Source organism: Bos indicus x Bos taurus, chromosome 11, assembly GCF_003369695.1.
Source record: "Bos indicus x Bos taurus breed Angus x Brahman F1 hybrid chromosome 11, Bos_hybrid_MaternalHap_v2.0, whole genome shotgun sequence".
In the NCBI taxonomy this organism is placed as follows: Eukaryota; Metazoa; Chordata; class Mammalia; order Artiodactyla; family Bovidae; genus Bos; species Bos indicus x Bos taurus.
This window is the reverse complement of record NC_040086.1, coordinates 21,429,892-21,445,451: the sequence shown is the minus strand read 5'-3', so window position 1 is coordinate 21,445,451 and position 15,560 is coordinate 21,429,892. Positions and strand designations below refer to the sequence as shown.

Below are 15,560 nucleotides of genomic sequence, written 5' to 3'. Positions count from 1 at the left end.
CGAAGTAGAAGAAACAAAAGACTAACACAAGATGATTGGCAATAAAGTGCTAAAGCGAAGAGGCAGATGGTTCCCCGGAGGGAGATACTAACGTGATCTAGAGTGGTTGGGAAAATCTTCATGGAGCTGATGAGACTGGGAGAGTGAACTGTAAATTACAGAGAGGATTCAGAGACAGTGCTGAGAAGCAAAGAAGTCATCCCAGAGAGAGAGGAACCAAAGGAATGGGGGGACAGGTAACTATCTCCCCCTGAATCTAAAACTCTGCAGCAAGTGGAAACATGTGTTAACAACAGACACATTGCAAGGTGGGTGTGCGCGTAGTCAGTTTGTTGACAGGACCTGACAGTGCTTTGGGAAGCTGGTTTATTCTCAAAGCTGCACTACAGAAATTCTCCCCATGCCCTCACCCTGGGCCTCTCTCTTTGGGATTACATAGATGTTAATAAATAGCTAAGGTATCTTTGGAAGTTGAATTTTTAAAAAATTTATATATTATGTTAATATACTATAGTATAGATTTATAGTATTATGTTAGTTTCAGGTGTGCAGTATAGTGATTCAGCATTTTTGCAGATTATACTCCATTATATTGATAGCTTATTACAAGGTAATGGTTATAATCTCCTGAACTACACAGTGTATCCTTGTTGCTTGTCTATTTTATATTAATAGTATGGAAGGGGAATTTACTCTCTGAGTACACAGTGTAACAGTTCCCTGGGTTAGTGCGTCACTGCGTTAGGAGAAACGTGGCTTCTGAGAATTATTGACGCTGATCTCTTCAGAGAGCCTGACCTGCTCTTGATGCATTTGCAGTTCCAGGAGATGCCTACACTGACTACGTCGCTACAAGATGGTACCGAGCTCCCGAACTTCTTGTGGGGGATACCCAGTATGGTTCTTCAGTCGACATATGGGCTACTGGTTGTGTTTTTGCAGAGCTGCTGACAGGCCAGCCGCTCTGGCCTGGAAAATCAGATGTGGACCAACTTTATCTGATAATCAGAACATTGGGTATAAGTTACATTTTATGGCTTACAGAGTTGCTAACTTGTAGTAGTAGTAGTATGTCATTATAATGAACAAGAGCTTTCTGTTGTCTCCAAAGTGCCGCTGAGGGCGGCTGTTCTGGATTGTAGCCAAAGCCCAACCCTTTTCTCAATGTGTGGAGCCCTAACTCCTCTCAGTGAGGAGTTTCAGATGCCGTTCCAAGTCAAGTCAATTAGCTGTGCAATAAAGTATACATTTACTTTCCTTATCAGGCTAAGATGGGGCTAAGGGTGTGAGTCAGCTGCATAGAGCTTACTCTGAAGACACTTAATCAAATGCAGTTTCTGCTTTTTCCCCCCTTTCCTCTAGCACAGGGATCAGCAAACTTTTTCTATACAGGGCCAAATGGTAAATATTTTAGGTCTTGCAGGCTATACAGCCTCTATTGCAGCTTTCAACTCCACTCCTCTATATGTAAGATTGACAGATTGCTCTCACACACACCATCTCAGTCTTAATAAAAATCCACTAAGAACATTATAACATTTTTCATTGTGCCTGTTTTCACAAATGAGGAAACTGAGGCTCTAGGAGCTTGCATGAATGACCTGAAGTCGTACAACTAGTTATTAACAATTGAAGAATGAGAATGGACTGCAGTGCTCTCTCTCATGAGCTTTCATCCCATGTCACTGTTCTCAACTCTTGCCCTTTCCACCTGGTTGGAAGAGAACATAACCCAAAAGATCAGCTGCAAGCTTACACCTCAGCCTGGGTGTGAACAAAGAGGCAAGCCACGCACAAGATGGCTATTTAGTAATCACTTCCTGTAGGCTCTCCTGGCAGCATGGCTGCCAGGCAAGGGAACTGCTGCTGTCTGATTCCCTGTGTGGTTCCCACACCTTCTTCTGGAGAATTCCAAGCCCTGGAAGATGTGGAGTAGTGTTTCACTATAGGCCACACCTTAAGCTTATGCTGTTTAACTGATTTCCTCTAAGGACTGTAGAAATTTACATTAGGCAGATATTAGACAGATCTGAGTTTGAATCTCAGGTCTGTCACCTAATGACTGTGTGACTTGAGGCAGGTTATCAAGCCTCTGAGCCTCATTCTCTCACTGGGACAGTAGAGATAAAGAAATTGCAACCATCATGAGATAGTTATAAGATTAAATGAGATCATATATGTAAAGCTCTCCACACCACTTGCTTACCTCCTCCTCTGATGGCAGCTGAATGACAGACTGGGGCTTTCCGGGTGGCTCAGTGGGTAAGGAATCCACCTGCAGTGCAGGAGATGTAGGTTCGATCCCTGGGTCAGAAAGATCCCCTGGAGAAGGGCATGGCAACCCACTCCAGTATTCTTGCTTGGAGAATCACATGGACAGAGGAGCCTAGTGGGCTACAGTCCATAGGGTCACAAAGTTAGGCACGACTAACGTAACTGAGCAGGCACGCACAAATAACAGAGCAAGCCACGTGTGGCAAAGAGAGTTGGCAGCACCGATCTTACCTGAGAAGGCATAGTTTTTGCAGGGACCAGTTTCTCCCAAATTTAGAGGAAATGATCAGGCTCAGTCTTTCTTTTACATCTGGACCTCGGAAATTAACTGTTGAAGCACGATGCTGTCTTTAACTAAAATTAATCGTCAGTTATGTGGTTTGTATTTTACAGGAAAGCTAATCCCAAGACATCAATCTATCTTTAAAAGTAACCAGTTTTTCCATGGCATCAGTATTCCTGAACCAGAAGAGATGGTAAATTGCTTGATTTTGGTGTTTCGCTCTTTGTGCTGCTACTTTCTTTAAAGGGGTGGTTGTTTCTCTTTTAATATTTGTGCTTTGAACTCCTGTTCTCCTTATGACATACTGATACAGGTCGAATAAACCATGTAAAAACTACATAAAATGAACCAGGAGAAGGCTTTAAAAGTTTTCTTGCCCTATCCAAAGATTAACTTAATTTTAAATGTGAATTGAAAGCATCTTTCTTTCCTTCATAAATATGGTGAGCCTTTTAATCAAAACAGTCAAGTACCTTTCCCTGAAATAATTATAAAATAATTATTTTCTCATAAAAAGTACTTAGTTATATTTATTTTGAAAAACAGATGCATTCTCTATTTTTTTCAGCTTCTGAAACCTCAAATCAATACAAACCATCTTTTTACAACATGTCTTTTCACGTGGAAGGTCATTCCACAAAACGATCTTTACTGTATTGAAATCAAAACTGCAAACCCCAGTGATCACCTCTACACCCTCGCTGTGGTCTTTGTGGTCATTGATTTCTTATCTGTGTTACCTGAGTTTGGGCTTTGAACTTTAAAACTCCACATGGTCTGTTGTTGTTGGTCTGCTAAGTTTCACATCCGACTCTTTGCAATCCCATGGACTGCAGGATATCGGGCTTCCCTGTCCTTCACTATCTCCCAGAGTTTGCTCAAACTCATGTCCTTTGAGTCAATGATGCCATCCAACCATCTCATCATCTGTTGCCCCCTTTTCCTCCTGCCCTCAGTCTTTCCCAGCATCAGGGTCTTTTCCAGTGAGTCAGCTCTTTGCATCAGGTGGCCAAAGTATTGGAGCTTCATCTTCAACATTAGTTCTTCCAATGAATATTCAGGGCTGATTTCCTTTAGGATTGACTGGTTAGATCTTATTGCTATCCAAGGGACTCTCAAGAGTTTTCTCCAGCACCACAGTTTGAAAGCATCAATTCTTTGGCACTCAGCCTTCTTAATGGTCCAGCTCTCACATCTGTACATGACTACTGGAAAAGCCATAGCATTGACTATATGGACCTTGGTTGGCCAAGTGATGTCTCTGCTTTTTAATACGCTGTCTAGGTTTGTCAAAGCTTTTCTTCCAAGGAGCAAGCATCTTTTCATTTCATGGCTGCACTCACCATCTGCAGTGATTTTGGAGCCCAAGAAAATAAAATCTGTCACTGCTTCCACTTTCTTCCCCATCTATTGCCATGAAGTGATGGAACCGGATGCTATGATCTTAGTTTTTTAAATGTTGAGTTTTAACCCAGCTTTATTCTGCCTATACAATGAAAGGACCATCAGGGAAGGCTTGTGCCCTGCTCCCAATGTGTTGAAGACAGAGTGATGTGGAGGAAGGGAGAATCTGTTAAGCCAGGTCATGATTTATGGCACCTGTGAACCATTGGGTTCAAATGGCCCTGGCTTCTCTAAACACCTGTTCATCTTCAATTTATTTCATATAATACCTTGATTTATATACTGGACTTCTATTTTATTATGTTTGTTAAGACTCTTAACACATATAATGAAAGGTTAAATGTTTAATTACAAGTATAGAGGTTGAATTAAAAATAATATTCATAAAACATGTTTAGTTTAAAGACTAAAATACAGTAGTTCCCTGGTGATGCAGTGAATAAGAACCTGCATGCCAATGCAGGAGACATGGGTTCAGTCCCTGGTCTGGGGAGATGCCACATGCCTCTGGGCAGGTAAGCCAGAGCGCCACAGCTACTGAGGCGCACACTAGAGCCCATGAGCCTCGACTGCTGAGCCTGCGTGCCTAGGCCCGCGCTCCACAATAAGAGACGCCACCGCCAAGAGAAGCCCGGGCACTGCAGCAAAGAGTAGTGCCCACTGGCTGCAACTAGGAAAAGCCCTCGCAAAGCAGCGCAGACCCAGCACAGACAAAAAGAAGGAGAATGGTGCCGTTAACTTGGAAGCTTCCCCCTCCCCACATTCTCTTCCTCAGTCCCATTCTGTTCCTTGCTTACTATTTGAGTTTTGCATTCATCATTCCTTTGCTTTCTGTAGTGCTCTTATTCATGCAGTTCAGTGTGTTTTCATTAATGTTCAAAGCACCCCTATAAGTAGGTTGGGTATCCCTATAAGTAGATTTTATGGTACTGAAGGGGACATTTAGAATGAGCATTTACCAAACACCAATTGTAAGACATTGTAAAATTAAGAAAATAACTTCAGCTTTTTTTATTACACTATAGTGTAAAATCATGTAAAATTAAGATTTTAAAAAATCTTTGAAAGGAATTATATAACGTATTAAGGGACTTTCTCCAAAGTATTCTTAATACTAATATATTTTAAATATCTGCTACTTTCTTGTTATATAACATTGAAATGCTTTACTCTGTTTTTTAGGAAACTCTTGAAGAAAAGTTCTCAGATGTTCATCCTGTGGCTTTGAGTTTCATGAAGGTACCTAAGAATCAATTATAACCGTATTGACTGGAAATCATAATAACTGGAGCTGGTAACTCTGGGATGGGTGGACAGTAGGTCAAATAAAGCCAATGTAAAAATGTGGTCATTGAAACTATTAAAGAACTGTGAAATAATTACAATTAGAGGAACATCAGTGGTTTAAACACTAAATCTTTCCAATATATCCTTTAAAATTAGTAGAAGATAAAAGAGAATGATTATAGCTATGATGAACACCATGCTTTTGCATTCATTAGGAAATTTGACAGTTACGTCAGTGTATTTCAGACTATGGAAATTTATGAGGATGAATGTATTCCCTTTAAGTTGGAAAATCAAGAACTATGCTATCCAATAGGGTGGCCACTAGCCATGTTCCTACTGAGCAGTTGAACTATGGCTGATTAGAATTGAGATGTTCTATATTTCTATGAAAATTACCTTTTAGAAGAATATAAAATATTTCATTAATAATTTTTAAAATATTACATGTTGAACTGATAACCTTTTAGATACACTGGGTTCACTAAAATTCTAAATTGCTTGTTAAATAAATCAGTAGAAGATCAGGCAAAATCAGAACCATGTCGATACTGAATGTAGCCCCTGTACCAGGGTCAAACAAAGAACAAGTTCTAATAAAAAAGCAGAAGAAGCTCATCTATGACCAGTCTGCCATTCTTGCTTGACCGGCTGAGACCATGCTAGAAAGTGTGACTCTTCCATTCACCATGGATACTGAAAGCCTTTAATGGGGCAGGGATGGAGATACCAGTATGAGTATCTATCTTTAACAACCAATTAAGTCATATTTATAGCAATGGCTTCCATACCACTCATCAAAATGACTACTCATCAGAATGAGCTATTTAAAAATACACATTCCAGTAAATAACCTCAGATTTACAGAAGCAGAATCTCTATGAATAGGACCTTGGAGTTTATATCTTTAAGCCTCTCCCTAGGTAATTATGATGAACACCACAGTTTGAAACTCTTCTGATCTAGGAAGTAGAGCCATCAGAGTGACCTAGAGTCAACGGTGTAGACCAGCCTTTGTACTCGTGCTGGCCACTGCCCAGGTTCTATCCAGCGTACTGGATTCCTTCAGTCTGAGTCCTCCTGAGACCAAGAGCCCCACACCTCTGAACTCTTAGATTGCCCTTACCACTGCTCCACTGGACCTCACCTGCTTTCTGCCTCTCACTGCTCTGACCTGCTCTAACCCAGCATTCTGCAGATCCTATCCTGGAAGTCTAATTCCCCAACTTTGTTGGCTTGTTAAATACAGATTAAAAGCCCACAGATTGTTTGGCCCTACCCCCAGGGCATTTGATTCAGTAGACTTGGGGTTGAACCAAGAAATTTGTATTTCTAGCAATTTCCAGGTGATGCTGATGTAGCTGGCCTGCTGCTGCTGCTGCTAAGTCGCTTCAGTCGTGTCCGACTCTGTGCCACCCCATAGACAGCAGCCCATTAGGCTCCTCTGTCCCTGGGATTCTCCAGGCAAGAACACTGGAGTGGGTTGCCATTTCCTTCTCCAATGCATGAAAGTGAAAAGTGAAAGTGAAGTCACTCAGTGGTGTCCGACTCTAGCGACTCCATGGACTGCAACCTACCAGGCTCCTCCGTCCATGGGATTTTCCAGGCAAAAGTACTGGAGTGGGGTGCCATTGCCTTCTCTGGTAGCTGGCCTAGGGACCACATTTTGTGAAGTCCTACAAGCTATTTGCTTTACAAGTGACACACACCTGACCTACATTGACCCCCTTCAAAACATTGACTGTGCATCAAGTCTGCCCTCAAAAGACTTTGAATTGGCAAAAGAAGAGCAATTCCAGTTATTAACAAGTTTCAGGTTCTGGATACTATACAAACTCGAAGATCTTCTAAACTTGTGTTTGCTCTACCAAGTTGTTATTCAGAGTTTTAGGGTACAGTAACAATACAGGCTCCTCTTTTTAATATCTTCTTTGCTCTTCCCGTCTTCCAAAGGAGTGTCTGAAGATGAATCCAGATGACAGATTAACCTGTGCCCAACTCCTGGAGAGCCCCTACTTTGATTCTTTTCAAGAGGACCAAATTAAAAGAAAAGCACGTAATGAAGGAAGAAACAGAAGGCGTCAGCAGGTACCTCGGTTCCAAAGTTAAAGTGCTATAAAAATGATTATTTTCCTTCTCTACCTCTCAAAGTGAGACTAGGCGGGCACCAAGATCTTTTCTTTGCACTGGTTTAATTATGTTTGTTTGTCTAATAGAAATTGTGATTGATGCAATAAAAACCATAAAACTGAAAGTTTCCAGATTGCCGCAAAATCTTATTCCAAGTATACTTAAAGTTATTGCACAGTTCTTTTGTTACACTGATTGGATATCCTCCCCACCGAATCATGTACCCAAGACACAACAGTTTCATACAACTAAGCCCGGATTACAGCTGAACTGACTTTAACAGGCATTATGGAAGAATCCTTGTACCTTTCTGTAGCCTCCACGTGTATAATAAGAAACTTGACTGTTCTATTCTTTCACCCATGGCAGGCACCTTAGTCTGCCTTTCCTAGGCTTTTCCTGGTAGCCAAAGACAAGCTCTGGACAGATTCAAAAAGTTGAAACTCAGATATCTGAGAACCAATCCTGTCCTAAAATATGCCAATATTATAGATTAATATGGTGAATATAAAGATAGATGTTGATTCTATGGCTTATTAGGCAACTACCATTTACTTGCTTTCAGACAACACTGAAGTGGAAACAAACTCCATGGAAGTAGGTTTCTTTGGGTTTAGACTTCTTTCCCCCCTCACCTGCATCCCTAGCACCTAAAATAATATCTGTCACATCGAAGGTACTTAATAAATAGTATTCAAATAAATAGTGGGTAGCCATTCCCTTCTCCTGGGGATCTTCCCGACCCAGGGATTGAACCCAGGTCTCCTGCATTGCAGACAGATTCTTTACCATCTGAGTCACTGGGGAAGCTCAGTAAGTAGGTAAACATTGCTTATTGATAAGTCAAGATGATAAGTTTCCATTTCTCAGAAAACTGACACTCATCACATTTTGCGTTTGCTTAATTCTCCACCTCTGATCTACTTTTCTGTTCACCTATCTTCCCATTAGCATCTTTGCCATAAAGGAAGAAAGTAGTCTCTTTCAGTAGTTAAAATAGAAGTTTTTTGGGAGAGAAGGGTCAAACTGATCAGTAAGATGAAATGTTAAGATGACGTCTGTGTATCCCAAATCTTTATCCAAGATAAAAATCCAAATTTTTATTACATAGGCCCTTTAACTATTCAAGTTACATGCTTGCAAGTTCAAGCCCAATACTGTTTACTTAACCAAGAAATTACGGTTTGTTCAAATTTGAAATAGTGTGAATTGTGTGTAAAAACACTGTCCCCTCAAAAACATCTCACCAGCTCCTGGACCTTTGTCGTGGGGAGAGGGGATGGGCAGGGCTCCACCCTGCCTCTTGGTCCCTGGGCCACTTTCCACTGCGCTCGCCCCCAGGTGGGTGGGGATGCTGCTGTCCCTTACATCTCCAGTTCACAGCTGTGCTACCCTTTCTTTAATACTTCATAACTCAGCTGAATAAGTCTTCCCAAAGACACAGGACAACAGAAGGAAAAGAAACACCAAGAGCAGCATGCATCTAGAGAATTTCGTTTACAAAGATGTCATGTTCTCTGTCCTAGCCAGCTGCAGCCTGTCCATCTTGTGTGTCAGCCCCTCCAGAGCGCCCCCCACGAGACCATGCCTAACCGTCTCCCTCCATCAGGCGGAGATGGAGAAGGCCCAGGGCAGCCCGGCACACCAGAAGGCCCTAGAGAGCAAGGCCAAGAGAAAGACAGAGACATCTTCCAAATTTTGATTTTCTTTCTGAGCATGCACGTTTTTCTTAGACATCTTACCATATCAGAAAATAAAGATTCTGTATCTCTGAGTGATTGACCAACAATCTCCTTAAGCCTAAATATTGTTTAAAGTTGATAGTAAAGAGATTTTAGATCTTTGCTGTTCTGCTAATATCCTAAAATTAATATCTGAAGTTAAAAATCTGAGATGAGTAAAATGTAGACTCTTGCGCTTTTTGTTTAATAGCTGGTGGGAAGTTTTCTTTTAAACCCTGACCAGATACTCAGAAATGAATTCATTGAAACAGATCATAGTACGTCCCTGAGTATCCTATAATGAATAATATAAACTAATTTTCAAGTATCAGAACCACAATTTTTAGAAACGTAACTCTGTTTAATTTTTTAAATTGATGTCTTTTGACATCTTTGTACTGTATGTATCCTTTTGTTTTACCACCTTGAAATCAAACTGTACCAATAGGAATTGTTTTCAATTTACTTTCTTATTTTTGTCTTGTTCTGCTGTTAGAATCAACTGTTGCCTCTCATACCAGGAAGCCACATCTCCCCCACACCTGATGGAAGAAAACAAGTCCTCCAGTTAAAATTTGATCATCTTCCAAACATTTAGTTCTTTCAAGAGGAAAGTAATTTAATACGTATACACATTTTTGTACCAGAGAGATAGGGAGTCTCAGTGTTTCAGATGCAAATGAGCCATATGAAAATTAAGATGCTTTCTAGAATTGTTTTGCTCTGATCATTACTGATTCCTCTGCCTGTGTTTTTTACATGCCAAGTTTATCTTTTAGAACATTTTCTATAAATGTTAACAGCATTTGAAACTGCACATATGGAGGAGAGATTTTCGATTTTATCAGAGCAGCCCCTCTTGAAGCAACTTGTATTGAGAATTTGTGAACTTATCCTTTGATTTATGAAAAAGATTTACATATACCATCTTACTTCAGCTGACCACATACAGTCTTAGAGCAATATCAGATTGCTTGCCTAGCCATTGTTTGTGTAAGAAATGGCATTATATTTCTGCATTTTAATTGGCTCTTGTTGCAGCCAGGTCTGTTGAGTTAATCCTGGTATTTTATTCTGTGTTTTTATGTTGGTGTAGGAAGGGAACCTTGAAATGTCATCTAGGTTTATCCCTTAATTCCAGGGCAGACTCTACTTTCTCTGTCTCATAAGACATTGACAATTCTATTTTTAAAGCTAGCTAGAGAACATGCCGTACATTTACATAGAAAATAGTGGATGAACTGCGAGGAATTACCATCCTTGTGACATCACACCCTAGAATAACTGACTGCCTTCTCCTGTCCTTTGGTGCATCACAGTTCCTTATCCTTTTCTCCTCCTGATTAAGCCATCTCAGTACCTAAACCTATCCTCCTGGGTGTATTTTCTAAACATCTCATTGTCAACACTCTCTTCCAAACATTTGCATCCATACACTCTATAAACTTGCCCTGGGCATCATGGTCAGGTCAAGTTTGTAAACACTTCTGAGAGCAGAAAGATTATCATTCAGTTAACTTCATTTTGTGTCTCTTGTCAAAAAAAAGACACAAACAAAAAAACACCTCAATAAGTGAGTTGAATTTATGTTGGGACGTTTTCCCAAGTAAACTTGACACACACATACATACGTGTAAGTACATATTTATAATTATAAATTTTGAAGCATCAGAGTAGATCCCTTTTATCCTGGACATCTAAAAATGGTACAAACTGTTCGAAAGTACTTTTAGTTTGCTAGTAAGGAACTCATGTAAAATAATAGCATGAGGAAAAAATAAATAAAAATAAAATAATAACATGAGGCTGTCTATCACTGACTGGCATAAAGGCACAAAACAGTGGCATCTTTATCAATAAATGTTAAGATGATTTCATTAACTTTTTTCTGCTTCGGGGTCTGGCATACCTAAACATGGTCAAATTTTGCAAATACACCTAATTCCAGAAATTCCTCGTATTTGACACTAAGACACCAAGCATAAATTGTTATTAAGGAAGCACAGTTCCACCTCATGTTCATCTCTAAAAGTCTGCTGCACATATAAACATGGCCCTGTGAACTTTCAGAGAATCTCAATCAAGTACTTGGGTGCATCTCTTTATTGAGGAGTTATGACATCTAAACAATAGTTCTGTGCTAACTAAAGATATTTGAGGTGAGCTTATTTGACCATTTAATATTCTTAGTGTGAATATAGCCTGCTTAGGATCTTCTTTATTTTCATCTTATTATCAGAATGTGTCTCTTCAGATTTTTTGCATTTTTAGTAGGATGATACCACAGGTACAAGAACAATGAGGAATAAAAGATAAAAGCAACATTGATTAAAGATTTATTTTTAGCTTTCATAGTGGGTTTTTTTTTAATCATTTAAGCCTTCTTATTGCCAAACCACTCATGCTGTTCAAGCTCACCTAAATGTGAGCTTACATGCAGAAATTAAGACAGCGCAAGACCCCATTATCCATTTTATAACTGCTTCAAACAACAATGGAGTTTTGGGCAGAGGTTGGTTGGATAACTGTCTTCCCTTAATTTTTGCTCATGTTTAAGAATCCTTTCAAACTAGCATCTCTCTCTCCATTCTGTTCCTTAGACAAATCCATCATTTAGGTATCACTGGAGAGAGGAGAGGTGAAAGCATCTAATGCTTAGAAAAATGTTCCAGTGTAGTCATATTACCTTGAAGAAAAGGAATCTTCTGATAGACATTTGCATGCTTATCTTTCCCTGGGTGGCCCAGGCCGTGGAGCACCTCAGACACCTAGGTCGCTCAGGGGCACACATCTCGAAGTGCGACTCTTTACAGAGTGCGGATTTCTCACCTCTGTACTTTGCAGGCTCCCTTGCATTTCTCAGCTGCATGGAAGACAGCGGTACTCGTCCCCAAATTAAGTAATGACTTTTGTAAAAGTTCTCCTCAGCAAATAGGCTTGCTCTTTGCAGAAGCCCACGTGATTCTATAACCACGCGTTTCCTTCTACAGCCTTGCACACTTGCTGGCTTACCTGGGGCTTGTCTCACCCGTGCCAGCTTCCAGGCTTTCTAATTTACTTACAGAGCTCTTTCCCAGGGCTGTCCAAATACGACACCGTCATGGTGAGTGACACCATCTGAATACTCCTTTCTCCACATTAGTGTGAGCTCTTGGTGCCCTGGTTTTCTCACTTTCCACACACACATACCTGAGACTCTCCAAGTTGCTCTCTTTCTTTCTTTTTCTCTTTCTTTCTCCTTCCTCCCTTCCTTCTCTTTCATTCTTCTTTCTTTCCTTCCTTTCTCAGGGCACTTTACAATTAAAAATGCAGACCTTATTTATTCTTAGTGCTGCTGCTGCTTCAGGAAAGAAGAAAGTATAATACATAATACCTAGAGAGGACATCTGATTCAACTTTATCAGCCCCGTAGGCCTCTTTGCTTGGACTCTGTCTTTAGTCCCCATTTCGGTCCTGATGATATATCCATGCAGTTGTTCAGACTTGCTCCAACCACAAAGCCCTTGAGGGGGGTCACTTTTTAAAGATTGTTTTAACAAGACTGAACCATTAAAAAGTGGTATTCAAGAGGCAGCTGTCAAATGCTTTGGATTAGGGAGGTGATTGAGTAAAGGGAAACAGCAGAGTGCAGGGATGAAGAAGTGAGCAGGGAGAATGTCCCTCTGCTAAGGAGCTCTCTCACTGTCTTTTAGTGCTCTTGCACATTCCCCAAACTACAGGACATAAGAAAATTAATATGTTCTTTTTAATAAGATGAACAATTTTCAGTTCCGAACATGTTGTAAGGTCCTTGTTCATACTTGCCGTAGAATTACAGTTTTTTTAAAAGGTGGCACTTTCTTTGTCATTTGTTACCACCAGCAACTTCCAATCCTGGTTTTGGAACAACTTGAATGGCACAGAATTCTCCAAAAAATATAAGTATATATTTTAAATTAAAACATACTCCCAAAATAGGAATGATCCTAAAATTCCACAAACAGTAGAATCTTGGAAAATTGGGGTACTAGTGTAAGGTAATAGTGAAATCACAAGTGTATAGATTTTAATGCATATAGTTAAGACATTAAGATGTCATTAAGACATTAACACTTGCAAGTTAAAGTAGTATGCTGGGTATATATGTGTATGTGTTTTCTACTAGAATCATTAACTCAACAATGTCATTCTTGTTTTGACAGAAGATGAAAAGTCAAGAGTGGTAATTTAGACAATAATAGAAATACCATTTGGTCTGGAAGTTAGGACACTGGTTCTAGGTCTGTGTAGCCTTGTCACAATATGTAACTTTCTTTTGCCTTCATTTTCTCATTTGTAAGATAAGAAAGTGGATAAATGAAATAATACGTTAGGCTCCCCTTCAGCTCTAAACTTCTGTGATTCTCTGTGGGGCATGGTATTTGTGTCTTGGATGTATCTTCCACTAAAATAGTCTTTCTCGAGACTGGTTAACAATATCAAAATACATTTTGCTCTTTATGATTTAGCCAGGAGCAAGGAGATCTCCCTCTTTCTCTCTCTCACCTCCTTTCTTTCATACTCACACAAACACACACACACCGCCCCCTGCTAGTTCTATCAAGTGAATAGCAGTTTACAGACAACCACCTAACAGAGGTCAATTTGATAAACAAAATTAAATTTTAAAGCTAATTATCACTGGATTGTTTTTAATTAATGTAAATCAAACAGGTGTGCTTTCAAAATGCAGAGTAATATGTAATCATTCTTTGCTGATTTAATCTAACTCTAATTAGCTTGGAAATGACATATGCTGTGAAATACTAATTTAAGATATCCATTAAGGCAAAGAACATTCAGTACATTTCTAACTTCAGTAAAACTTTTGGTAGTTTCAGTAAATGATAACAATGGAATTCTACAAATAGAACTGAATTTTATCTGTTTTATATTTCAACAACAGGGACACAGGCTCAGTCAACCTTATATTTAACTTATCCTCAAAGCTTATAATCAAGCCAAGAATTTTTTTTCCTATTTAACAGGCATATAAATGACTTGTATTTATAAAGTTACAATTCTTCTTTTCTGTCCTGAACGCTAGTCACTGACTGTATCTCTAAATATTGTTACTTTGAAGATGTTGTGTGTCTACTTATGATTTTAGGACATGTTTGTATAAAAGCAGGTCTACTTCAAATCACATGAACTTATGGCTGTGATTCAATTAGCATTTGATAGATAGCATAATGACAATTTAGACTTCTAGATATAATGTACTGCAAACAGTTTTAGTTGTATTATGTTAAATATACATAATATTTTTTTATTTATCTTAAGATACTTGTAAAACCTGAGAATGGGATTAAAAACTTTGGTGACTTTATATTCGAATATATCACTTAACCTGAATATGTTCTTTAGCTTATTTTAATAAAAGTTAGAACTATTTCTGTCTCCTAATTTTTGTTCAACTCAGGTATTAGTCTATTGACTATTACTTTGTATTTAAGTGAGAAAAACTGTCATCTTCATATGTTAATTCCAGAATTTGTTATTTAATTTCCTATCAGTTGGAATATCTGAACAGCTGATGTAGCAAACTATTCCTTTTGTTGCCTGGGGCTGGGAATTTTTACAAATGGAAAACTAGCAAAAATTTTTCCAGTCTGACCGGCTTGATGTTTATCTCTGAGAACATCTTTACAACTTTACTTTGAGGCTCTAAGATTGTTTTTCCTCCAGTTCAAATATTTTTTTCTGGCCCTTTACGATACTTAAGCCGCAAGATGTTCTTGTATCTTCAAGCCCAAGCTAGTTTCTGTTATAGGTTTAAAAACACGAAAAGGCTCAAGACCAAACTTAGACTAATGATCAGAGAGAAAAACAATTGATAAAATAATGAATGAGTCACTATTTAAATATACTTCAGTTCTTTTATTTTTTTCTGAACTAACCTTTCTGCTTTCATTATTTTTAATAGCACTTATGTAAAAAGAGTGTGGTCAATTATTTCCAATGGTAGCTGCAACAATTTCTCTCAACCTACATCAGTTTTACCATGACACTTTGCACTCCTCTTACCAAGAGATGAAGTCTCGCTCCCTCTCTTCATCTTATGACCCATGTCTTCCATAGATGCCCTGTGCCATTTCTGGGCTTAGTCCTTGAAAGGTCTGGCAGCTTCTTCCTCAGACAGAGAAGTCTGTCATTTCTCTCTGGGAAAGCCAGCCTCCATGCTCTAAAGAAGCTTGAGCTAGATACAACTAAATGATGAGATACCACATGGAGAGGAAGAGGCTGCTAGAGGGGCACCAAGGGAGCCAGTCATGTGAGTGAAGCCTTCCTGGGCTTTCCAACTCAGTGTAGCCACCAGCTGAAGGTCCCCAAATCAGCATCCCTAGCCAGCATCAGGTAGAACAGAATAACTGCCCAGCTGAGCCCAGTCAACCTACCAAACTATAAGAAATAATAAACCAGTGGTTTTAAACCACTACTTT

The 15,560-nt window shown here is 39.3% G+C and overlaps 1 protein-coding gene across 4 annotated transcripts in view; it reads left to right on the top strand.

Annotated features, from left to right (window-relative positions):
* The window catches only part of CDKL4 (cyclin dependent kinase like 4), a 54,890-nt gene extending 40,380 nt beyond the window's left edge, over nucleotides 1-14,510 (top strand). For 3 of the 4 annotated variants that reach the window (XM_027555076.1, XM_027555072.1, XM_027555073.1), the window contains 5 exons: nucleotides 820-1,017; nucleotides 2,668-2,750; nucleotides 5,144-5,200; nucleotides 7,202-7,336; nucleotides 9,596-14,510. In XM_027555076.1, coding sequence (XP_027410877.1) covers nucleotides 820-1,017; nucleotides 2,668-2,750; nucleotides 5,144-5,200; nucleotides 7,202-7,336; nucleotides 9,596-9,697 — 575 coding nt within the window. In that variant the 3' untranslated portion in view covers nucleotides 9,698-14,510. The other variant, XM_027555074.1, reaches the window with a different exon arrangement.
* Nucleotides 14,511-15,560: the final 1,050 nt, after the last annotated feature.